The following is a 26,815-nucleotide window of genomic DNA, read 5'->3' as shown; positions in this document are numbered from 1 at the left end:
AAGTTACTTCTTGTCTTAATCGTACAAATGTGAATAGAAACCGTGTACAAAAAAACCGTTTTCCCTATTTCCCAATTCGTCCAAAAAAATCATATTTCTATATTAAATGAAAATGCTTGATTGCCACTTCTTTAGACAAAGGAGGAAGAGAGGAAAGGAAATTCCTTACCTGACCCGATTTTTCTCATCATATTTATTTATATTGTTCCGGATTTGAGCAAAAATTTCAATATTTTACCAAAAATTATGTTCGAATAGTATTCTTATAGAAAATGGCTCAGAAACTATATATAAACTAATATAAGAAACAATATAAAAAAAAAAAGTTCATAACAGAAAATTAATAAATAAAATAAATTTTTTTAGAATTTGTTTTTTTGCTGAAAAACAAAAAAAAAAAAGATTGTCTTTGTTTTTTTTTTTTGAAAATATTTAAAAAATAAAAATTGCTTTACAATTGTTACGTCGTCGTTTTGTGATTCGAGAAACAAAAGAATTTCAAAAATTTTGAAGAAAAATAAATTTTTTTTTTGTTTTTTTTTTTTTTTTTTATTGATTTTTGCATTTTCGTGGTGTGCTCAACATTAATGCAATAGCTTTCATAACAACACAAACGATTGTTGCGAATAAGCAAACATTTTTATTTAAGCGTCGCCATATAAAACGTCATCGAGAGGAATTGCACTTGAAAAGTTCGATAAAACGCTTCGTCATTAAAAACGCCGCCAATACTGAAACGAAATACTGACAACATAGACCAGAATAACTGGTATTCTTGCTGTCACTGCTCTATTGTTTATTAATAAGTTTTTCGGTTTATTATTATTTTTTTTTATTTTTTTTTTTTATTTGTTTGCCATAATACACTACGAACAATACAATCAATTGAAGCGAATAAAAAGAAAAAAAAAAAAAGAAAGGTGTGTATAATATTTTATATGAAATTTTTAATTCATTCCTAACAATAAAGATTATGTTGAGGTCGATGGTAAGCAGATAAGTAAATAATAGTTAATCAAAGTTATGTAATAATATTTGTTTGAATCTTTTTGTGCCGCACCAATACAATCACTATTCAACTGTCAAAGTTAATAAGAGTGTTTTGTTGTTGTTGTTGTTGTTGTTATTGTTATTCTTCGTATTGTTGCTGCTGTCATAGAGAAAACTTGTTCAAATTCTAGGAATTTCGGTTTATATTTCTTTCACGTTCTCTTTTTCTTTCTGCAAATATTCTTTTTTTTCTTTTCCTTCTTTTCTTTAACTACTAAGTCTTCCAAGCCAAGCTTACTTTATGGCCTCACTTAGCAATAATAACAGTTTCTTGTTTATTGTTTATATAGCGCACACATATACAATACATGACGACTATATATATGTGCAATAAATAGTAAATTTTGTTGTGCCATTTTTTTGTAACTTATTTTTTGCTGTTCTTTTTTTATTTATATCGCAACAATATATTATGCGTTACTTTTGTTGTTACAATTTGTAATACGTTTGTTGATTGCTTTCTATCGTATATTATTATAACTGTTCTTTCAATTTAATAAACGAAACAAGTTAAATATGCTTTCGTGCCGTGAGGTATCGCCACTTCGTTCATATAGTTCTTATACGACACTATACACATATGCATAGATTCACCAATTAATTCAGAATTATTTTCGGGTTGGATTTAAAGATATCTGTCTTTCGATCTGTCTGTCCATCTGTCCTATATCTTTCCACTACCTCGTTACAACGAGAACTTCAAAATATTTAGATGAGAACCAGCGCACCGTTACATTTTGACCGTTTCGATCTAAGGTCGAAACTTTTTCATTGAGTTCTTTTTACAACCAATTCTCATAAATGCCACTATTTTCAAAAATCTCACGGTACAGAACAAAAGTCATTGATAGGCTTTTAAAAGAACGTAGAAATTTCGCATGGGAAAGATTGATTTCTCGAACCACTTTATACATAAATGTTCCTACAAATTGTTTGTTTTATAAGCCTTTGTATGGGTACAAGGTGGAATTGATATATTTTATGATAAAAGTTGGTTGAAAATACTGGTTTAGCATAAGACGCCACGATGACAAATATCAAGAACATTAATCTATTATTAGTGAGGTTCCTTTCTGCATACAGGCTTCCACATAAGGCAAGCTTGTATATGACAAGGAGATGTTTTAACTAGTATGCGATGCATTTTGATCCACAATGATGATTCAATGAGTAAATTTATTTTGTCTGAACTCATTTTGTCTTATTATCTATCTATGCTTACTCATTTAGACTCATTATCTAACTCCACAGGGTTGCCACGCTCATGAAAAATAAGCCTTTATATATAAAGAACATCCAATTTTTACTAATAAGAAAAAAGCAATTAATTTTTGGGCGAAAAGTGAACTTTACTGTGAATTTGGATCAAGTCGGTTCAAGTTTTCGGTTCGTTCCTTGCTCCCATATGAGAGCTATTATAAAAAGTAAGCCTTTACATGGCAACGAGATATTATTTTTGATCTTTAATAAAATGAAGGGAGTTTAAGAACTGACATGACATAGATTGAGAAAAACCGTCATAATATTTAAGTTAAATCTAGTTCAACATAAGAAAATAGTATAAGCTTTTAGGATGCCTTACCTGAGAAGATCTCCCATATGTCACAACAAGACAAGCTATAATAGATTTATTAGAGAGAGAGAAAGAAAATGTAATTGTAACAACTTCGAAGTCTTCGTTGTATTCAATAATATTATAAGAAGTGCGTTCAAAAAAAATGTTCGACCTTCGTGGACTACGTATAGCATATCCTTCTAATTAGAGTCGTTTAATGTCAACCCAGCTTAGCTACATCTTTACAACAAAGCTACATAGAAAGTCTTCTTTTATTTATTTTTGCCAGGGGCTGCTCGTGCAGTTTTGCATATGTTTTTTCTTTCCTCCCACTTCAAGGTTTGTGTAAATTTATCTCTATGGCTGAGCGAGCGAATGTCCCCCTTTACGAGGTTTATATTGCTTGCATATTAAGTTTAATTATGTAAAAAAGGATGATTAACAAAAAAATACCTTTAAAATGTAAAAGTTTTGAAACTTGAGTAATAGTTTTTAGAAAAACCGCTGATTTAGCATTTTTTTTAGGTCTTGATCTTTTCGCTTCCCTTTCAAAATTTTCTTTAGAACTTTACCTTCATTGTAAAGCAAGCAAATGATTATGCTTGTTTGCGCTCTAACCTTAATAGCGAAAGAACGTAAGGGATGAGTACTTTAAGAAAATCCTCAATATTTCAAACCTATTGAGAAGGAAAAAATGAACCGATATTCTGATTTTCATCTATTCAGCGGATGCTGTTTAAAAAGACGAGCAACCCAAACTCTCATGTCCCAAGAAAAGCTGATCTCCACCTGTCTTTGATATAATCGGTTGATTTTATTTCTTCCAACGTATACCGTATTTTGTCTATGCTTGTCTTATTCTTTTTTCCAAAGTCTTCTTAACGGTAAAACCATATCATACTTACATACTTACATCGTTACACAAACAATGCATTTTGGGAGAGCTTGCTTTTCCCTCCTTTCGCGACCTTTCTATTAACGATATTCTATTAATTGTCGAATGCTTATTTGTCTAACTTCTCTTTTATTTCACAAGTGTTCCACAAATGCACTTTGTTGGTGTACACCAATCAGAGTAACACCTAGTTTAGCAACATTTATCATTAATATTATCTCTTTCCGCTATCTATCGCTTCCTTCTATTTCACAAGCCTTCTTTCATGAGTTATTCAACTCAACTCTACTTAACTACACTACACTTAAGTTAAGCATAGCATCTTATGCAGAAGTATAGGGTTAAACGAACATCGTTTTCGTATAGTATCAAGCAAACTTTGTTTTCCTAAGCAATACATACAAATATATACACATATATATTCCTCTGCTGCCTACATAAGTAATTTGCATGTGCTACATGTAGGCTTAGATAAAGAAGACAACTTCTGTTACTTCTCACCTTCGAGTGGGAATTAAATTAGAACACCTCATTTCGTAAAAGTATTTTTTTTTTTTTAACTTACCTGTTAAAAAAACCAGCTAAAGAAAATTAAAACTTGTAAAAAAGTTTTAAGCGTTTTGAAATGAATTTCGAATACCCTTCACTGCAAGCAGTTTACTATTAAAGATCAAAGCTTAGGAAAGCGAAGAATTGTTACGATTTCATAACATACAATTTCATTCATTTCATCATTACCTCTATCAAACGCTAGCCCATCGGTTGTTTGGAAAAATCGATGCCAATTTGTATAATCTCTTCAATTTTGTTTTGCATTTTCCGTCGCTGGCACATGGATCCAGTGTGCATCACTTCAAGTAACTTAAAGATGTGGATGTGTGTATTTTATCTTTCCTTTTTTTATGGGCCTACGAGGATCTCAACAATAAACGAGAAAATAGACCGAGATGTCACTGAAATACACCCAGAAGTTTGCATAGATTGCGTGATAGGTAATAGATAGATAGATAGATTGCAGGTAGAAAAGCGTGTGAAGATGAACAGGTATTTAACTGATCATACCATATACCAGTTAACTAACTTAGAGTCTGTGAAAGGCCTAATATAGCTTCGTTAATAAATGAGGAGAAGTATGAGATTACGGCTTGATTTGGGAACCTAGTGCATATAAGTCAGGAAATTTTTTATATTTTGCTAAGCAGCAGGTATAAAAAGTTACCCTTTTATCTTTTAAATGTTGCGAAAAACATTGAAATTTTCTTTTCAAAGATGCTCTTAGGAGTTTAGCGCGATTTTAAAAGTTGACAATAAAAAGATCAGGAAATTTGAAAGCTCAACGCAGTCGAAGTAGAAAATGTCGACTTCTCTAACAGTTCCACAGGGAAATCTACAGGAAAATAACTCTTAAATGAGTACAAATTTGGAAGTCCACTCGAGTTTTTCCCTAAAACTTTTTAGAGATATTTGTTAGGCTTCCTTCGAAAATGCTTCGAAAAAAGTTTATAAAAAGTTTAATATAACTCGCAAGAACAACTTCTTCTATACTCCGATTCAAAGGAATAATAGAACTTGATTAGTGCGGAAAATTTTTCTACTACTCTTATGGGCTAATAAGGACGTTTCTTATAGAGTAGCAATTGACCTATAGTTCTTTTCCGATAATGAGCTTTCTTTGCCACAACAGCAAAAGCGTATAAATTACATGCATATATCCGGTGATCATTATCTCTTTGCCAATATCAGAACCAGGTTCAAAGGAAAAGTATTAAAATCCCAAAAATGAAGTCATTGTGATAACTGAAGTGTACTTGGAAGTATTAAAAAGGCATTCGACTAGTGATTGTATCATTCTTCAAGGAGACTGCATTGATGATTAAAGTCGGATTTTTTCGAAAATATATACATATATATTTTTCTTAAAGGCGGAAATTGTGGACCACTGTATTATAATATATTAACACATTCGCGGACGCAAATCTTGTAGCATTCGTTTCCAGTGTGATGCTTAACTATGTAAGTGCTAAAGCATTTCCATTTTAAAGCCAATTATTTTCATTTAATTTTATATAACTTTATTAATAATAATAAGTAGGAAAAATTGGTCCTACACAACCGTTCACTGCAAATATAGAATTACATTATGGCTACGCTCACAAAATGTTTTTGTTTTCATGTCTCATAACTAATCAAAAGTAATTTTAAAATAAATTGATTATCAATTTTTGGACATCGTTGAAATTTTTTTCATTCATGTCCGCGAACGTGTTAAGATACATGTATATATGAAAACGTAGGAAAAGACTGTTAAGATTATGAGGCACTTAACACCAGTTCATGCACAATTAAATGTCGCTATATTTGGTTATAAAATTAACTCCACTCCACACTTTTAAGCTAAGAAAGGAAGAAACAACATTACCAAAGGATTATGCTTTTCACTCCAGACTCAACCAAAAAAAAAAAAAAAAAAAAAAAAAAAAAAAATAGTAAACAAGTTAGCTTGAACCGAAATATGCTGACTCACCGCTTGTTTGGCTAACTATGGTTAACCAAAAGACTAAAAAAAAAAAAAAGGAGAGGAAAAAATCTAATAAATAAAATATATTTAAGAAAAGTAAAAACAAGAAAAAAAGACAGAAAAAAGCCATGACTCTGCAGAACATTGTAAACCAACAGTGGTTAAATTTAACGCATTCTTTGATACACAAAAATTTCAATGAGAGAGAGAATATGAATATGTACCTATATACACATATATATATATATATATACATATATGTACCTATATATATATATATATATACACATATATGTACATATGTATATATATATATATTTATATAAACACTTTATAGCATTTTTGCCATATATGGCAAACTAGAAAAGGAACAACATGACCGCTCTGTTGGTGCCATAACCTATTAACGTATAAATGTGTTTTGCGAATAACAAAACTCAGATAATAATAGTAATAATAACAACAACAACAACAACAGTAACAACAAAATGACATTTTCGTAAAGCACTTTACCAAATCAAATATGTTTTAACTGAACAACACACAGACATTCATTTATTTATAGTCATATAAGCCCATAAACAAATTGTTTTAAATGTAATAAGCACAAGCACATATTTATATAGATAAGCGAATACACAAGAGTGTTTGTTTGTTGATATGTTGTTATGTTGCATATGCACTTTCCTGCGCTTGAATTATTATATTATACATGCATATATTGCATGCTTATTCATGCATGCACTCTTACATAAATATATATATACATTTATATAAATTTGTGTCTTTAACAAGTCTTGACTTGTTGCTTCAAACTCTAAGAACAGCAGTTGTAAGCAACTGGTTTTTCAGCGAGCAGTCAAACTGTTAAACGTAAAAATTCTTGATATGCAACAGAATTGAGAAAATCTCGAAACGTAAATACCGTTGTAAATAACGGTTGTGCTATAAAATTTTATGCACAAAATAACTTCTATTTAAATTTTGTTTGATAAAATCAGTAAAAAAAAAAAAAAAAAAAAAAAAACTAAAATAAATAAAAAAAACAATCGTCAGCAAAGCCTTCTTAAATTCAAGCGATTCTATGCGTTCTATGTGATGTAAGAATAAAAACGAATAAAAGTCAACTCCGCAACTATTTGTAGAGAGATGGAGTAACAGGTGGCTAAACCGTTAATTGGCCGCTTAATTGCACACATACTTAGATACTTGAAAAAAGATAAAAATTTACTTAATGTACCATAAATCGAATGGATGAATGAACGAATGAATTTTCATGTTTTTTCTCTCCTCTCTCCAAGTACTTATAGGAAAAAGTAACCCGCAGCCTATTAATTAATTATTATTATGGCTTATTAATAATACATGTTTCAAAACGTTTCTCTTTCATTTAAAGGAAACCACTTGATGTTTTTTTTTTTTTTTATTTTTTCTACATAGACTTTATAATGTGTGCTCATTATCATCGACCATCAGTATACGGTATTAATTATTAAGCGATATGCGACTCAATTATGGGTGTGTTGGTTTTTTATAACAATATTTCCTCGACCAACATTTTAGAAAGGTGAAAATGCTTGGGAAGCATTTAATTGTCACCAATCGTTAACATTTTTATTTGAAATATTTTTTTAAAAATGGAAAGTCATCATCAACAATGCGTACTATTTAATAATAATCTTAATGAAAGTAAAAGTTTTAATTATCTCTCGTCTAGCACTAATAATAATAATAAAAAAACCACTCTCACGTTGCATACACTAAATTAATCGATTGCGTTGCACAACATCGATTTAATTAATTTTTCATTTCGATTTCAAACAATATTATGTTTTAAGCTACTTAGAGTTAATAAATCCTTAAAGCGATTGCATAAAATATCTTAAGTTAAGACCTCCGTGGAATTTTTTATATTTATCTAACGCTAGTTAGTGAATAGTGCATAGTTAGCCTCAAAGCTTGTAGGTCTATTGTGTTAATCTTAATCTTACCATAATGTGCTTCCCAATCACTTATGATAATTATGCGATTAATTAAAATGTAATTGTTTTTGTTTATACATTAAATTCATTTCATTTATCTAAACATAAAATAATACACAGGCAGATATTTATACCCTACACTACTTATTTCACAGGGTACATTAAGTTTGCGCGAATCTAGAATTCGGGATAGACGCACCTTTTTGTCATTTCCATAGACTCAATATCAATTTCTGATCTAAGCTTGTCTGTCCGTGCGTCCATGTATTTTTCTGTTCAATCTACAAATTGCAATTTTTAACATATTTTCAAGACATTTGATAAATTAACTTGTTTTGACCTCTAGATGACCCCTTTTCAAAATGGGTTGAGTGGGACGATTTATGGGCTTGTTTTGAAAAGTCATTATATGAATAATTGTATTAGGAAAGATTGTGTACTATGTGTTAATGGCGGGCCGTTGGCGACTTTAACATTGTACTTGTCGAATTAAATAAAAAAGATACTTTGAAAGAAAAATTCAAGTCCCGCATTAGTTTTACTTCAGTAAGAAGCTTGCGAAGAAATTATCATACGTTATACTTCGATTACCGTTCTCCAATGATAAGCTTAGTTCCTCAATGCACATCTGCCTTGCTTCCTATTCAAGCTACGGGATTTCTTTCGAATCCTAAGACCTCGAAGCGTATCATTCTATAATAGTAGACATTTTTTGAAAAGGAAACTAATTCCAAACTCGCAAATATTTTTTTTTTTTTTTTTTTGCAAATGTAATATGCAGCAACGCAAAAGTTTAAATGTAAAGTTTAAGTGAGCCTCGAAAGCGTAGCCTGAGAAATTTAGGGCGAAGGTAACCGGAGTTTACTTGTATCAGAAAAAAAACACTCGTTAGTTTTGGAAAACAAATTTTTGTGTCCTTTTTCTCAAACTCGTAAATTTTAAATCTCAGTAAATTTTTTTCCAGTCATGTCTTTTTTTAAATTTCCAAACTGCAATTAAAAACTTTGGTATCTCTTAAAAAGACAGTAAACACTCTAAAGAAGGGAAAGGGGTTAATACAAAAGTACGTATAACATGCCACAAATACCATAAGGTACGTGCTGCTCCTGCGACTTATCACTAGTCATAAGAATTGTTTGGTATAAAATTTAATTTTCCGGACCAATATAAAAATCTTTGATTTATTATTGACTTATGAGTTTATTAAGTCACAAAAACCCCAACAAAAAAATGGTTACGACTCTCTTGTGACTTGACAAGTTTCGCTGATGTTGGACAGAATACGGCATATGTTGAATTCATTCCACCAGGCCTGACTATTATTTAAGCATTGCATCTTACTTACGCAAAGTTACGTGAAGTTACCTGGATCCAGTATTATGGACAGACAACCCTAGTCTCTGTAGTGTGCTGTGCGGTACGCTGATATCTTCAGGATAAGTGAGTGAGAATTCTGAGAGTTCTGCATACTCCTCTTAAAGGACCTAATAGGTAGGAAAAACTCGTTTATTTTCATGAAACAAGTGCCCTGAATGTACCTGTATATAAGCACAATACAGCCCCCATTGTACCGATGCTCAAGGATATCAAGAGTTTTGGACAGACTTTCGTCAGCCATGCATATCCGAGTCTTTCACTAAAGGCGGCTCCAAACTTTGCTTGGAGGCTTCCGCCAACAGGTGCGACTTATACTCTACTGCAGCATAGATTTTAACCAACTTAAATTAAAGTAGGAGAGCGATACCTTAAGACTAAGTAATTTATATGGGCGCATAAGGAAAAGCAAAAGCAAAAGTACACTCAACTGCCGACACCGGCTAAGAGTATATCACATGAACGATTTAACTGCGAGTCTGAGTATGATATTGACAATACGCGGGTATTCAAAACTGGGACAAACTGGGTCCAATAAAGAGATTAGGTTGTAAGTCTTATTTAAATTCAGAGGACCCTAAGTTGGTTAAAAAGATTGCGAGACTATTTAATTCAAAATTGAACTCATATCATTCCGCAAGCGCCCTACTTGTCCGATTTAGTTTCCTTTAACTGTTGGCTGTTCTCCAAACTGCAAAAACGTCAATGGAACATTGACTGCTTTCAAGCAATTGCACATAAAAGCCAAAGAGTAAAAACACAGTTAAACAAACATTCAACACCATTAAATGTTTTACATCACTTCACTTAAGATTTTTTCAACTAAGGTGTTGTAAGGGAAGCAATTGAAAAAGCGATCCAATCCGAACAGTTTTCAAGAACAATCCTCCTTGGGCCAAAACAACTCGGTGCGTACAATTGCATCACAATATCTCAAAAATTACATCCTATAGATTAAACAGAAGAAAACAAGACATACAGACAAGCTCAGAAAGGGATTCTGAAACGATCCGTATAATAAAAGGTGAGTCTATCACTAGTCTTTCCGAGTCTTGCATACATCCGCACAATTTAATATACCGTAAGCGTAAATGCTTATATTTTAATCAAAGTAAACTAATGAAGACATCGATAGAAATTTTTATAGAGACGTGAATTATGCTCCTACTAGCGTGAGCTATTCTTGTGAAGAAGCTCATGCTCTTTCAAATGGATATCTTATTTTTTTACAACTTTATATTATCAGTGGGAATAAAATTCCAAGTCGTTGGAAATTAAGTATAAAAGTTGATTAAATTCACATGAGCAAAAACTCTAAAAAAAAAAAAAAATTTTTTTTAAATTATTTCACAAGCATTAAAAATGTGTATGAATAGAATGGAATAAATATATATCGGATAAATAAAACTCGAATAAGTTTAAATGATAAGTGATTACCGACTAAAGCTACTATGACTAACAAATGAAAATTTAGTTGAAGGCAAAGATAACTTTTTGTTACTTGTTTTCCCATTTTTCTCTTCTTTTCTTTACCAAAAACGAAAGTAATTAAGTAAGCTGGCCGCTCTAATGCCTTAAGTTCATGTTAATCCAATTAAAGTACATTTATAATGCATTTATTGCTTTTTTTTTTTTTTTTTTTTTTTTTTTTTTTTTTTTTTTTTTTTTTTGTTATTTGCGCGCGTGAAATTATAATAACAATAATGGGCATTAAATAAACTTCAAATGCTCACGAATGACGTAAAGTAGATTTAAATGCTCACTTAATAATAGCTGTTGCTCTTACTGTCATGACATTCACAATTTGCAGTAGCAAAGTGCCAAGTTAATAATAATTAAAAAAAAAAAAAACACAATTATTTGTTTTTTTTTTTGCCTATCTGATATTTAGCCGTAGGTTTAGGGCGGATCTTGGGTAATCACTGATACCGAAAAAAATGTACTACAATTGCAGAGATTTTATATTAACTGTCAAATTTTCTTTTAGCTAATAAGTGGCTTTCATTCATGATATAGGCATTAGTGTTCAATTTAACATATTGTTACGAATTTGGTGATAACCACAACAGCCAAGAGTACTTTCCGAGTTAGTCAGTTAAAAATGGACCATTTGAGACAAGCATTGTGAGACAAGCATATGAAACCCATTCTTTAATCCATATTGTCTAGTTCTTGTTTGTACATACCGGCTTCCACCCAAGTTTCTTGCGCGGTATATGTAAGTGCAATCTATCCCCCGAGCGATCATGGCAAGCACCAAATTTTTCGGTCCGTATTTAACCGATGCAGCCTCCCCTATCCGATCGAGCAGGTACACATGACATTGAGCGAGCGGCCAACCGGACGCCCATGGATTCTACATTTTTATGTCTATAATGCTTTAGAATTGTCGGCATTACCCGCGTCAGTATATTCATACTCTTGCATTCGGATTATCCGTACTGGGATGCCATCCAACTACTTTCATCCTTCGACTTATTGTACAAGGAGCAGATATCAACTCAGCATGCACTCAGGCCTGTGACCGACGATACCTTGGGCATCCGCTGAAGCTGAATTCTGACTTGGGGAAGTCTGCAGGCAAACGATCCCTGGCATTTTCGATGATTCTCCGAGGAAATGACCCCTGACGCCGTGCAGTCATTGGAAGTGACTAAGAGTGGACTAACGAATTCTAAGCTTTGTTTGCACTAGACTTCCATCCAATAAGAAGAAAATCCCCGTAAAATCTTCTCAGTTAGCACGCCATACTGAACGTCTATCCAATCTTTTATCCGCCGATATGAGGTATTCTTAATCAGGGTGAACGTCGAGCTTACTTTATTCTAATCTTCCTATTCTCTGTAGCATGTTTTCGTCTGACGGTTCTTTCGCCTGTAGGTTTATTTGTCCGCCGTTGTCTATATGTTGCGCGTCATTTGGGTATCACTTAAGATTGTTACAAAAATGAAGATAAAAGGCTGAAAACTTGCTTGCTTAATCTTGTTTGATTTCCGCAGATGAAATCTACAAATTGCACGGTGTCTTTAAAATATGTTAAAACTGGTTGGAAAATTTCGAAAAAAAGAATTTCACTGCAATGTGATCTTAAATGAATAAGTAGGTCGTTCTATAATTAAACACAAGTATTAAATACCCTACACTATTCTACATTTACTTGTGTAACAGCTTTTCCAAATAAGACGAAACAGATCGAAAAAGTGGTCCAGTTGAAAACATTTTCCATACCATTAGTTCTTGGGCCAAAGCACGTGATTGTTCATCAAAATAACTTAATAACTTCGATCTGTAGGTTGGACACAAGAAAATAAGACGGACAGACGGACGGACACAGTTAAATCTATTCAAAAATCACTTTATCATTCGGTATAATAAAATGTAAGTCTATTTTAAACAGACGGACAGACAAGCTAGATCGGCATAACAGAAGGTAGATCTATCTCTCCGTTTTCTGCGCATTGCATGTATCCGCAAAAAACGTAATATACCCTTGTACCACAAGTAGACTTGAGTCTTAGACAGTGGATAACGGAAATTTCCTTCTAGGCTTTTATACATACCAAAGTTAGATAACTTTACCAACCATATTGCGTTCTTGAATTATTCACTTTGGCTTCTATTGGAGACGCAAAGGCTGTGAAAACATCGAATCGTTTGCAATGAAACTTTAAAAGGCTTTGTAACTATATATCTCATTCTCAAAATTAATTGACTTCAGTGAAAGTTTTAAAGACTATTATTATTATTGTTGAGAAAATCGCCCATTTGATGACTTAAATTTTCATGAAAATTACTCGATTTTCAAAGCAACAAAATTTCAAAGAAAGAGAAAACGGAAACTTACAATCATGACACTTTACCTCCTTCGTGTAGCTGGCGGCTCGTGCTAGTAACCTGCTTGTAAAAGGGTACCATTTTTGCAGAAGGCAAAATCAGTTGAGTCAAGTAAGCTAAATTGCAATATTCGAAGGGACAAACCCAGAAAGAGAATGAAAGCGTTGTAGATATAAATTCCTGTACATAAATAATTTGCAACTAGATTTCGCCAGAATTGTAAATATCCGAAAAATCACAAGTCAGCGGCGCAAACTTAATTTCAAAAGGAGTTGAATAAATGACGTAGAATCGTTCGATTTACGTTACATTATTATTATTGTTATTATCAATTTTCCCAGAAAAAAAAATTCTAAGACTAATATCTTAAAAGACCTAGCATCTAACACTGTCCTCTTTTGGTTGAAAATTCCGCCGCACTTGAGATATGAACTACTGAGCTATTACTCGATATTCTTTGCCTAACCGGCTATTCGGTTGGATTGTATGCGATTTAAAAATAGAATTTATATTATATTAGAAATTTTCAGATTAAAATATTACGATACTTTTAGTTACTGATCTTTTTCCTTGCAGGTGCCATGGGTGATGCTCTTTGTATCATTTTTTTTTTTTTTTTAATGTCTTTCATAAAAGAATTTTTTTCATCATTAAATAAATTATCGCACAAAATAAAGATCGCATTTCGTAAGAAAGGAATGCGATATTAATCAACCGCTTTATGTTTGATAAAGATTCGTCTGTCCTATGTATAAGATAGACTTTATTGGCTACGTGTTGCCAACATACTGTAGAAATTACTAATGAAGACTAGACTGGAGTCTCCAATGCATTAAGAACAATTATATTTCTTATTACAAAGAGGATAATAAAATTAATACAGTATTCAATGAATTCCGTCAGAGCATAACAAAAGTTTAAAATTCATATTATATTGAATGAATTCGCACAGAACTTATCACAACAACAGTAAAAGTTAATTCTTTTATATCATGGAAAAATTCATCGTGACATGCAAGTACACCAAAGAACACCACTCCAGAAACATTTTTCTTCCCGCAAGTACATGGCACTCAAAAATATATCATCACACAAATGTCATGACTCAGCAAAAGTCATCGTCTAGCGCAGGATTCGGCAACTTAGGGCACGCATGCGACACACCATAAGCATAAGCAATTATGTTTCCTACGAGGCATTTGGGGGAATAGTTGCGGAGATTTGCGGTCGATTTGTTTTCCTATATTCGTTTTCCGATGCTTTTCTGTTCGATAACGTAAAGTGAAGAGTAGGTTGAAGTGAAATTAGAAAACAGTTCCAAAATTAAGACAAATTAAGAAATGCTGCCCAAAAAAAGTTACCTCATTTTCAGTTAACATAAGTAAAAAAGAAAATAAAGCGTTAGCCCTTACTGTATATTCCCTTAGCTGGAGAAAGACTTTTGTCACACAGTATATACTGTGAACTAAATATAGGGAAATGCTTACATGCACTTGGCCGCTAAGTGATATAATGCGCTTTTAATGACATTGTCAAATTAAAAAGATTCTCCTTTCTTCATTCTGTTCATGTCTTGCTTTTGTTGTTAATTTTTTTTTTTTATTTTTTTTTTTTCTTGTTTAAAGCCTTTTTAAAACAGGAAAACCGACACACGAGTACTTAAAACCACAAATACGTACATAAGTGTGTGTTGCCTTTCCTTGCGTTATTTCACTAGTCAACGTATAATTTAAGGCCACCATTACGTAGATTAACTGTGCGTTAAAGTAACTTGAAGACAATGTGTTTGCATACTTGACTGCTGGCTTGCTTACCTTTATGCCTATCTGTCTCGGCACAGCAGTGCTTAACAGTATGTTTTACGCTTAACTAAAAGTCAAATAACAACTTACATACATACATACATGTGCTTGATTATTTTAAACGTGTTTTCCTCTGCAAAGGGGTTAAATATTGTTTAAAACAAAAAAAAAAAAAAATTGTGATTCCTGTGCAAACTGGAGTAGTACAGGCAAACATCCATATATATATATATATATATATATCCATATATATATATATATAACTATTAAAATAGTAATTGAGTTTTCTGCACCAGATGGCTGCAATTTAAATGTCGGTTACATGCGAGAGTACGTGTTTGCCTTTCATCAGGAAGTTCGGTTTGCCTTCCTTCACTGATTATCAGCAATCGTAGTCGTAGTTACGTTAAAGTGCTTTGCAAATGACAATAACAAATAACTTTACCCTACACTAACTCTAGTAATTGATATGATTTTAAATCTGGAATTTCCCTTCTCACATATAGAGAAGAACAACAAAAGACGCATTAGAATACAAGCGAAACCGTACAATAGCTATCTCTATTGAAAATTCTCTCATCGTGCAGTTACGATTACAGAATGTAACTAAATGTTCTTCAAAAAAAGGTTTCTTCTCATTTGCATACAAGAATGAATGCTTTCAAGTTTATGCGAAAAACAGTTTGATTTTATTTATTAAAATTTAAAAGAAAAAATTTTTTTTCTATTTGCATTTTCTAGGTTCGCCCTGGCACGTTGAAATCATGTCCACGCCCGGTTTAACTGCGTTGGGCGAGTCTACGCGCCTAGTACCAGCTAATACGCCGGCGGTTTTTGACATACTGCCGCCTCCTGGACAAAGCCTTGCAAAAGGCGAGTGCGTGGCCACAGTTTTGGGTCCCAATAAATCCAAACTGAATGCCAGAGTCACCCACGAGGCGGCAAACGGTGCCGCACGCATCGAATTCGTACCCACCGAAGTGGGTACGCATATAATAGAAGCTTCAATTAATGGCGCCAAAATATCTGGAGGTCCTCTAATAGCCAAAGTCTACGATTCCAGCCTGATTCAGGTAACCGATGTTAATGGCGGTGTAGTTGGCCAACCCTGTCAGTTTCGGGTAGATGCCAGTGCTGCTGGCGAGGGCCAGTTGGAGATATCAATAAACGAAGGTGAAGTACCGAATCACGTGCAAGTGGTCGGCGGAGGACGCTGCTTGGTTTCCTTTACACCCGAACAGGCAAAACCTCACTTAATTGACATAAAATTTAATGGTGAGACAGTGCGCGGTTGTCCATTTGTTTGTCAAGTGGCTGATACTTCCCGTGTTATGTTAAACTTATCCAATTTGGAGTTGATAGCGGTAAATAGACCGGCATCTTTTCACATTACGGTAAGCGGTGATGGTGCTGCCGAGTTAGCGGTTAGTGTTAGAGGACCTCACGGCGAATTACCGGTACGCGTTACCGGTGATATACACGCCGGCTTTACAGCTGAATTTACGCCCATCACTGTAGGCGGCCATTCAATCAATGTCGAATATAATGGCTTCCCGGTACAAGGTACGCCATTTTTGGCTAAATCTTATGATGCCACTAAAGTGGTGGTCGGTAGCGTATCACGCGGCACCGTCGGACGTTCAGTGCAATTCACCGTTGATGCTGGCGATGCTGGTGAAGGTAATTTGGAGATCACTATTTCAGCTAAGGGTCAAAATATTCCGACCCAAGTGCATCCGCAAGGCAGTGCCAAGTAAGAGAGCAAACGATTTGTGCTTAAAAGCTTTCTTGACTAAGTCGTTTTTTTTTTGTTTAAATTTTTTATAGATTCTCCGTTTCATTTGTGCCTACCGAGGCCTGTGAGCACACCATAAATGTATCGTTTAATAAAATGCCGGTACCCGGTTGTCCGATAACGGTTAATATAAGTGGTGGCATGTCCGGGCCTCAAGTATCTTTAGGAGGTCCCGGGCCTGTTCACCAATCGAATTCATTTGTTATCAATCACAACGGCGGCCGCTTAGAAGACATTGAAGTTAATGTTGAAGGTAAAGTATACGCGTCGAAACATCAAAAATTCCCCGAAAGAAAACTCACAAAAAAATATTTTTAATACATTTACATATCTCCACAAATGTGTGTATTAGTGTTTTGTCTTGCAATGTAATCTTAACTAATTTCTCTCTCTTTTACTATTTTCCATACTTAACTCTTAATGTTTCGTTTTCTCAATAAAAATTATTATAAATAAGTTTTTTTAATTTTTTATTTTTTTTTTTTTTCCTTATTCAACAGTAAATTATCGTGTTAATCACAAATTATTTCCATTTTGTTAATTTTTCATTTTTTCATGCAATTTTTGCCAAAAGAACAAAAACAAAAAACCAAAGAAATTTTTTTCATTTTTCAAATCATTCACTTGGATGCACTGCACTTAAAAGATTTTACTTTCAAATTGTAAAAAAAAAAAAAAAAAAAAAAAAAAAAAAAAAAAAAAATGAATGCAAATATTTATTTTAACACAAATCGCATGATACTATACCTCGGTCGGTCTGTCATTCATTATTAAATGTAAAAAAAATATATATATATTTTTTTTTTGTATGTAAAGAAACAATAATTGTACGTATGTGTTAAATCAACATTCCGCTTCAGCTCCCGCCTTTTCTAAGTGTAAGTTTTATAGGCGGAAGAATGTCGCCTCCTTCAACAACGTATGCAAGTGTTATTATTTTATACGTAGAAAATGATAAATGACGTCCATTTAGATCACTATCACTGAATACTAACTTGTTAGGAATAACAATAGAATGACACATCCGTTTAGTAAAGTCGCAATAAATTTAAGATAGGTAAGCTAAGTACGTGAAATTTAATGTAAAACAGTTTAGAAGAAAAGCTTTTATCTTTAGTTCAGAACCAGTACACAAATGCATTAATAGAGATCGTTATTCTTATTATTACAGAATATTTGAATATTGGGGTTTTATAAAAAAGCAACTCCGTCCGTCATTAAAAACTTTAGTGAAGACGTTTGGTTGCGAATTGCTTATCAAGGCTTTTATTTAAATCAATTATGGAACTTTTCTTCGCGGTAATGGCAGCGGAGACGAAACGTCTTATTAAAGTTACGTTTTCTTAATACAGGCCCATCCATCCATATCTGCCCAGATTAATGTTATTTCGTAAGCATTTTTGGATGGATACTGCGGATACGTTTTGATATGAGAGCTAATGCTTGCCTTAAGGAGTATTTTCTTTTATTCTTCCCTTCCTGCTCTGTTTATCTTTTTTGTTCGGACCCGTAGAAGGGCTCTTTACGCAAGCGCGTTATTAATAAAAAACCAAGTCGTCCAGTGATGGCAATAATTCTGTAACGAATATCCACTTTTACGGTAAAGAGATCATGTTATGAAGAGCGTTGAGAGAAGAAACATTCACAAGAATTCATAAGAGTGTTGAATTTTTCCCTATTTCCTATTCGATCCGAGTTCCAGAATTAATCAATATAATGCAAAAATTCAAATCTATTTCACTCTCCTGATATATTCTTTGCCCAAAATCAATCTCTTATATTATATTAAATTGAAATATCTTGCATTGATTCTTTTAGAGATTATGTGCTCCCTGGTATAGCCGGGATTTTTAAACATGCGAATCAAAAAGGAAGAGATTTTACTCCAATTTTTGCATGTTGTGATGCTTTTGCCGGAATTCTTGGGATTACAACGAACGTTTACTGATAGTAAAAATATTACAGAGTAGGCATAATAAAACGCTTTAACGCTTTAAACCTTCTTTATAACACTTTAACCGTTAGCGAATAGATCAGCGCAACTCCTTCTTTCATAGAACGATGTTTTCTAACATTAAAGAGATAAGGGCTATGTGGCACTATGTGCAGTAAACTAAGTGTTCTCAGAAACATAAAAGTAGTAAAGTAGTACTCTTGGCTGCTAGTGCTCATCCTACTTGTTTAGTCCTAGAATGTATTTCTTTCGTCTAAACAAGCTATAATAATAGTAATAACAAAAAGTTGTAGTTAGTATGAGAATATAGGCATAGCAATACGAAATGTAATGTTCACGGTAAGATTAGACTTGAAATTATTTACTAGGGGCATGTCAGTAAGACAATAGGGGCGCACACGTATAGATACACTTTTCGTATGAGTTTGCTAAATTTGTACAAACGTCTCCTCTGCATTAATGGAGTGTATAATTACGCTTATTGCAGATTTAACTGTTGTTGGATGGTGGGCAGCGACCATTTTTCCAATAATCTGTAATAGACGTCCCATTCGATCATATTTTGCTTTTCTTCTCAATACCACAAACATGAACAAACGACGACAGACAGCAGCGAGAATACAAATCGGGACGCTGACGCACGGGCGAACGGATAAACAGTATTACTTCGCTAAGTCGACTTAGGTTTTATGCTAAACGGACAATGACCATTACAACACGACCTCTAATGGACGACCCATCGCATTACATTTCGCTTTTCCTCTTAATTCGGTAAATATAAACATACGACAGTAAGTAGAAAATATATCGTAACGCTTACGAACGGGCGAATGCCGGAACAACAAGACATCGTTAAGTCGGTTTACCTTTTTTTTCTAAACTGTCAACAACCATTTTTACAATGACCGGAAATAGACTGGGCCATTCCATCATATTTCGCTTTCCATCTCAATTTTACAAACATAAACGAATGCTGGGAAACAAGAAATAATGACGCTGACGAATGGGCAACACATCGTTAAGTCGGCTTAGGTGTTATTCGAAACAAAAACGTGGCTGATAGAAACGAAAGGGATCTTTTGACAGTTGAATTAGTATTCAGGCAAATTTCGAATTTTCAAATTACGTAGGCCCTGTTTAGGGTTTCTTATATCGCGAAATTATGAAACTGGTATGTGCGTCTTCTACTCCGCTACTTATAGAAAATATTACGCTAACAAAATTATGATAAATTTTCCCCTGATCTGTCTATTTCTATAAAGCTATAACTTATCTTTCTTTCTCTCGCTCTCTCACCTTAAGCGAATCGATATTAATCAATTAATTGAAAGAGTAGCCTTTCATTAAAAGTATTTGAATGTGAGAGGAAAAGATTTTCTAAGTACCTTTTCACAAACTCAAAGCTGTTAGATAGGTGCATAAACACCTTTGATATCATTTTAGTTTTACATACGGATGTGAAAGTCCCTCAAATCTGATATTTAATTGTTGTTCTTGTGTGAGCTTAGCTGTGTAACTGTATGTTTGATAATTGTATATAAATTTTCTTTTTAATTCTGTATATTATAAATTTTTATTATCTCTTTTTCTATATCTTTGTGTTATATTTCAGGACGACGAAGACTATTGTATTAGAATTTTATTATATATTTCTTCTTTTTTTTTTCTTCAAATTATTACCATTATGCGTATACAAAAGTATTTCATATCCTTATGAAAGTTTATTAACATAATATCTACTGCGCGTTTCCCCGTATTACATAAATTGTCAGGCAAAAGTGTTAAGTGAAGATAAGCACTAAAAGAGGAAAAAAAATTTTTACTAATCTACGCAAAGTAAGGAATTTTTTTTTAACCTACTACTAACTCTATTAATCTGAATTATATTACGAAGAATTTTGTAAGAGGAAAAAAAAATTTTTTTTTTTTTAAATATTAAAAGAATATCCGACATGCCTGAAATATTCGTTTTTTATCAAAGTTAGGGAGAACAGTAAGAAGGTGGTGGTGAAATATTTGTATATAATTTTGTATTATACAACAACAATTTTAAGGCTACTACTAATCCCTTCTTGAAACTATTGTCTGTCTAATGGCCGAATGAGCGAAACAGCTTTCGCTTTTTCTCTATCCATCTTGTGAAAAATCATTTTTAATAAAATCATTAATTGAAAAATTTTCCAAATTGTTTTTCTTACTTACTTACGTCTGTCGTCAACGAAAAAAAAAAACACTAATACTCTTAATAACAAATCAATTTTTAACCTAATGAGCAATTGTTAAAATTTTTTTAAATAAAAATATAAATAAAACAACAACGACAACAAAACAACAAATTTTATTAAATTTAATTTTACATAAAAAAATATTTACGACGTCTCAAAAATTAAATAAAATTGAATGAATACTCGTGTTTCAAATAAATGAAAAAAAAAAACGATTTAAAATTAAAACAAAAACCAGGACCCGCTGGACAATCTGTGCCAGCACAGGTTCATCAGTCGGCAGAGGGTGTCTTCAAAGCTGAGTTTGTGCCGCGTGTGGTAGGCGAACATCGCGTACATGTTACTGTTTGCGGTTTAGCCACTGCTGGTAGCCCCTATGCAGCTAAGGTACGATTTAATTTAATTTTCTCTTGACTCTCTAGCTCGAATACCACTTTTCAATCCCTACCTAGGTGTACGATGTTAACGCCATTAAAGTGAAAAACGTCAATAACGGCACTGTTGGTAAACCAGTTACATTTCTCGTCGAAACTTCACAAGCCGGTCCGGGCAATCTGGAGGTTACTGTAAATGGGGGTCGTGTACCCACCTCTGCCCAGGCTCAAGGTCAACACACATATGCAATTAGTTTTACGCCACGTGAAGCTCACAATCATACAGTAGAGTTAAGATTCAATGGTCAAGATGTGCCGGGTTCTCCTTTTACGTGTCGTGTCTCGGCTGCTGCTCGGATACAATCACCGGAGACCATGGATAAAGTCAGTGTAGGTCGCATGTTTGAATTTATTGTAGAATCAGACACCAAACCAACCGTAGAAGTATTGGGACCCGCACGGCGCAGTGTTCCAGTTAAAATTGATGCTGTCGCCGTAGGTTACAATATAAAATTTGAACCAGTTGAGGTGGGCGACCATTCAGTAGAGGTGCGTTTGCCTGGCGGTGGTCATGTCGAAAATAGTCCTTTCCTTTTGAAAGCGTACTCAGCCGAAAAAGTTATTGTCACTGATATCAGGCCTGGTGTTGTGGGCAAGAGCGTTAGCTTTGGCATAAATGCTAGCCAGGCGGGCGCTGGTAATCTAGAAATTATAGTCGCTGTCAATGGTAAAAATGTACCCAATTTTGTGCAGTCAGAAGGCAATGCTCGTTTCAAAGTCAACTTTAAGCCTACCGAGGCGGCCCCACATTCTTTATCGGTACGTTTTAACGGTCATCCAGTACCGGGTTCGCCTTTTACTTGTAGCATTTCGCCAGCTCCCATAAGTCTTCCAAGAGCCATAGCCTCAGGAGAGGCTTTAAAGCAGGCTGCCGTCAGAGTTGATAACTCTATCGATTTAGATGGATTCGATGGTATCGAACCCCAAGTTTTTGTTACTTCACCTACTGGCGAAAATATTCCCTGCCATGTTCAAGGTCAAGGCGATACTTTCTCTGCTACTTTTCGACCCACGATTGTGGGTAGACATTTAATTAGTGTAACCGCGTCAGATCAGCATATAAATGGTTCGCCTTTTTCTTGCAATGTATTTGATGTTTCTTGTGTTTCGATTAGTGGACTAGATCAACAATATGGTCCGGCCGCCTTAGGTGTACCGGTTACTTTCAGCGTAGACGCTGCCGGCGCCGGTGAAGGTACTTTGGAATTGGTTGTTTCCACTGATAGTAGTACCGTAAAAGCAGAAGTGGTGGCTTGCGCCCGTGGTCTCTACGATGTTACTTTTATACCCCAGACAACGGAACCACATTATGTTAATATAACTTTTAATGAGATGCCCGTAGATGGTAGTCCTTTCCGTGTGGATATTCAACAAACCGCTCAAACTATTCAGATTGGCAGTTTGGCTATGATCGACTTTCCTTCAGATGATCAAGTTGCAGAAATTATTGGTCCTGATCACAAGCCAGTACCATACACTATTAATAGGCAAACAGCAGAATTTCGCACTCATATTACTGGCAATTATATAATGCGTTTTATAGACCGCGAAACAAGGCAACATGTCGGTTCCCGAACGTTAACAGTATTTGATCCATCTTTGGTTAAAATAACTGAAGTGGGAGAAGCCTTCTGTCATCGTCCGGCTATCCTATCGGTATCTTTGAATGAAGCGGGTCAAGGTGAACTTTCAGCTATGGTAAAATGTGGTGCTTCGGAGGTTCCTCACAATATTAGAGGTCCTTCCAAAAATGGAAACTATGAAATTGTATATCATCCAACGCGTGTAGCTCCTCACAAAATCACTATTTTGTTCAACGATGTTCCTATATCCCTGAAACCTTTGGAAATTAATGTCTTCCCTCCTGGAGCAGGCAAGGAAATCAATGTAAGTGGCTTGGGTCTCTATCAAGCCAGAGTGGGAAAAACTACTTCGTTTGCCATCGACACAACTAAGAGGCCGGGTAGAGAATTCGACGTAGTAGTCTCCGGACCTGGCGGTCAAGCGTTACCTGTAAGATGTTATCAAACTAAAAGTGGTCATTTGCAAGCTGAATTCACCATCACAAAGCCGGGACAATGTATTATTGGTAGGTACCGTAGTAAATCAAAAAGTACTTTTATACCATTTATTCTTTTAGAGGTGCTTCATCAATCAAAACCTTTACCGGGCAGTCCGTTTACTTGCGAAGCGTTTGATACCAGCAAGGTCACAGTGCAAGGTGTTCCAAAGGGTCCGATGGCATTGCACAGTCCCATATCATTCATGGTACGTACGGAGAATGCCGGTCTTGCTGAAATGGAAGCTTTTTCTATTTCACCTACTAATCAAAATGTGCCTGTCCATGTTACTGAGCAATCGGAAGGCATTTACAGCGTGGAATTCGTACCAACGCAACCGGGTACCTATAAATTGACCTTAATGTACGGTGGTGAAACACTGCAGGGATCTCCCTACATCTTCACAGCAGCCACATCTGGTGCGAGAAACGATAGCCGCGCTGCTGGCAATGGTTTGGAAGTTTGCCACCGCAACAAAGAAGCCTCCTTCATAGTTTACTGTCCAGTGCCGCCCAACGTTCAGATTGAACGCACTGATGAGTTTGGCGAACGCATCGAGCCGAAAATTAAATCCTTAGGAAACAATGAATGGCGTATTTCTTATACAATTCTCACAGTAGGTCGCTATGAAATTAGGGCTAGCTGTCCGAGTAGAGGCAATCTTCCTGGCTCCCCTTGGCACATATCGTGTGTAGAGTCTTCTAAAGTAACCCCAGTAGGAGGGTGGGGTACTTTATTGGATCACGAAGGACGTTTGATTTTACCAGCACGCATAGTTTTTGACGTGGAAAATGCTGGCCCTGGAGAACTGAGTTGTACCATAGATGGCATCGAAATACCGGTAGAAACTCTTCCCGATGGAAAATTACGTTTATACATCAGCGGCGATAATTTGAGTGCTGGTGAACATGATTTAGACTTAACCTGGAGTAGTTTAACAGTTGTTCAATGTCCGCGCAGTGCCTTTGTAACCGGGCAGCAAGCTGCTGATCGGGTTATGTTAACTGGACGAGGTTTGGCAGCCGCGCAAGCAGGAGAAGCAGCACATTTTACTATAGACGCCAGCGATGCACCTGCAGGTAGACCTGAGGTAATTTTAGTGCATCAGGATAACACAGCGGTGCCAGTTAGCTTAGCCCAACCCCGTCCAAACGAAGCTATTTGGCTCGCCTCTTATACACCGCAAAAATCTTCTTCAGGACCTTTAACTCTATCTGTAAAATGGAATGGACGTTTAATTAAGGGATGCCCACTCACTGTGGCAGTCGGCTCGTCAATGGATGCTTCAAAGGTCATTTGCTCGGGCGAAGGTCTAAAACATGGCATAGTAGGTAAAGATATCAAATCATGGATTGATACTAGGAGAGCTGGTCCCGGAGAATTAACAGCACATTGCGCTGGCCCACGTAAGGTGGCTTATTGCGAGCTTTACGATCATGGAGACGCTACCTTCACACTGAACATTAAGCCGCAAGAGCCCGGACGTCATCTGCTGACTATAAAATATGGTGGTCAGAATGTACCAGGTTCACCCTTTCCTCTTAAGGTGGCTGGAGCGCCAGACGCTAGCAAGGTTGGTTAAAAAATCATAAATATTTTCTTTTCATTAACCACAATTAAGAAATTTGGTTAGGTAAGAGTGTACGGTCCAGGTATTGAACATGGTGTTCTAGCTACTTTCCAATCACGATTTATATGTGACACTCGAGGTGCTGGAGCTGGCCAGTTAACTGTAAGAGTTCGTGGCCCAAAAGGAGCGTTTAGGGTTGAAATGCAACGTGAGTCTCAAAAGGATCGTACTATTTTGTGCAAGGTTAGTTCAAAAAGAGTATGAGAATAAGTTTTGCGATGATAATCAAATTTCTAATTTTTTGTAGTACGATCCGACCGAACCCGGTGACTATCGTGTCGAAGTGAAGTGGGCTGGCGAATTTGTACCAGGCTCACCTTTTCCCGTTATGATTTTTGATACCGAAGAGGAGCTACGAAGATTTTTGCAGGGCATATGAGGCCAAAGCATTAGTACCATATTATTGCCCAGTCCTGCTCTCAGCCCCGTATTAGCCCACCATCAACAACAATTGCAACCAGAAGCAATTATGCCCCTTTTTATGCATCATCAACAATCGCAGTTAAGTCTTTCATCACCCCTATACGGTGTTCTGAGAAACAATAGCTTACACAGTTGCCAGGCGCCTAGCCAACAATACATAAGCAATACTGAGTTGTCGGGCAACCAAAGTTTGCGTGCTTGTTTAAGCCGGCGTTGTCGCAGAGATTCCACATGTTCGGTACTCTAAGTTAACAAATATGTTTAGCATTTTTATATACAAAATTTTTAACTAACAATTAATTGATAATGAAATCGTCCAGATATGAATGAAAAAAACCACATATGCTGACATATATGATAGTTTAATTTATAACTATAAATAACTTTAACATATTCAATTAATTTATAACTTTTCGTGCTTTAAAATAATCTGAAAACTATTAAAACTATTTTCAATCGATTATCAGTTTTTCATTTCATACCGCGAGTAACTTCAAACAAGTGTTTAGAAGGTTTACTTCTACAATAATACCAATTCCAAGAACGAAGTAAAATGAAAATGTGAACGATGGAGATTTTCAATGAATTCTTTTAGACAGATGCGCACACGGAGAGATGAATAGATGAAAGGGTCGTCATCCTTAGGTACATTTAGAACTCGCCAACAACTTAAACACTTTATGGGGTTTTTGAAGCCTGCTTCCATTCGTTATAGGGATTTTGTAGAAAGAAATGAAATTATGCCATACTACGAAATTGATTAGGTGTAGTTGATTTTTTATACAGGTACACTAGCATCGCCCGTCAAATCTTTGTACACTTAGCTTCACTTTTGGAGGTAGGAGAATGTTTACAACGGACATTATATAGGCGGATAACCGTGCAGCTGGACTTGTCTAAATCGATTCAGAATTTAATACTAATGAAGAATATTAATAACGTTTGGGGTCTTTGAAGCTCTCTTCTGCGCGTTTCAAACCTTTTGACAAAATTAATATATCCCCGGTATAGAAATAAGTAATCTAACAGTAACCACAAAGCCGCTAAACAGGAAATATAGAAACGAAACATATACTTTTTATAAAAAAAGTTGGAAAATTATATTTTTATTTAAATTTCATTAATAAAATAAATATGCATCCATTCACGTATTAATCTAAGTTGCTTTTTTTAAATCCAAAAAACAAAGATTTAGAAACCTTAATTAATTGAAAACGATCAACTTCTACAAACATTTAATACTACTTTGGCAATCGTAGATAATACAATCTTGGTTCTTCGGTT

General features: G+C 34.8%; 1 protein-coding gene across 7 annotated transcripts in view; it reads left to right on the top strand.

Annotated features, from left to right (window-relative positions):
- LOC119636519 (filamin-B) overlaps positions 1 to 25,991 on the top strand; it is an 83,351-nt gene extending 57,360 nt beyond the window's left edge. For 3 of the 7 annotated variants that reach the window (XM_038031907.1, XM_038031908.1, XM_038031910.1), the window contains 7 exons: positions 15,752 to 16,763; positions 16,838 to 17,058; positions 21,223 to 21,371; positions 21,437 to 23,507; positions 23,559 to 25,051; positions 25,112 to 25,291; positions 25,356 to 25,991. In XM_038031907.1, the coding sequence (XP_037887835.1) occupies positions 15,752 to 16,763; positions 16,838 to 17,058; positions 21,223 to 21,371; positions 21,437 to 23,507; positions 23,559 to 25,051; positions 25,112 to 25,291; positions 25,356 to 25,487 (5,258 nt within the window). In that variant the 3' untranslated portion in view covers positions 25,488 to 25,991. Of the gene's footprint in view, positions 1 to 391; positions 921 to 15,751; positions 16,764 to 16,837; positions 17,059 to 20,371; positions 20,977 to 21,222; positions 21,372 to 21,436; positions 23,508 to 23,558; positions 25,052 to 25,099; positions 25,292 to 25,355 lie in introns of those variants that run through there. The other 4 variants (XM_038031911.1, XM_038031909.1, XR_005247152.1 and 1 more) reach the window with 4 other exon arrangements.
- Positions 25,992 to 26,815: the final 824 nt, after the last annotated feature.

The sequence above is a fragment of the Glossina fuscipes genome, unplaced genomic scaffold (genome assembly GCF_014805625.2).
Source record: "Glossina fuscipes isolate IAEA_lab_2018 unplaced genomic scaffold, Yale_Gfus_2 28, whole genome shotgun sequence".
Lineage (NCBI taxonomy): Eukaryota > Metazoa > Arthropoda > Insecta > Diptera > Glossinidae > Glossina > Glossina fuscipes.
This window is presented reverse-complemented; position numbering and strand designations above follow the sequence as displayed.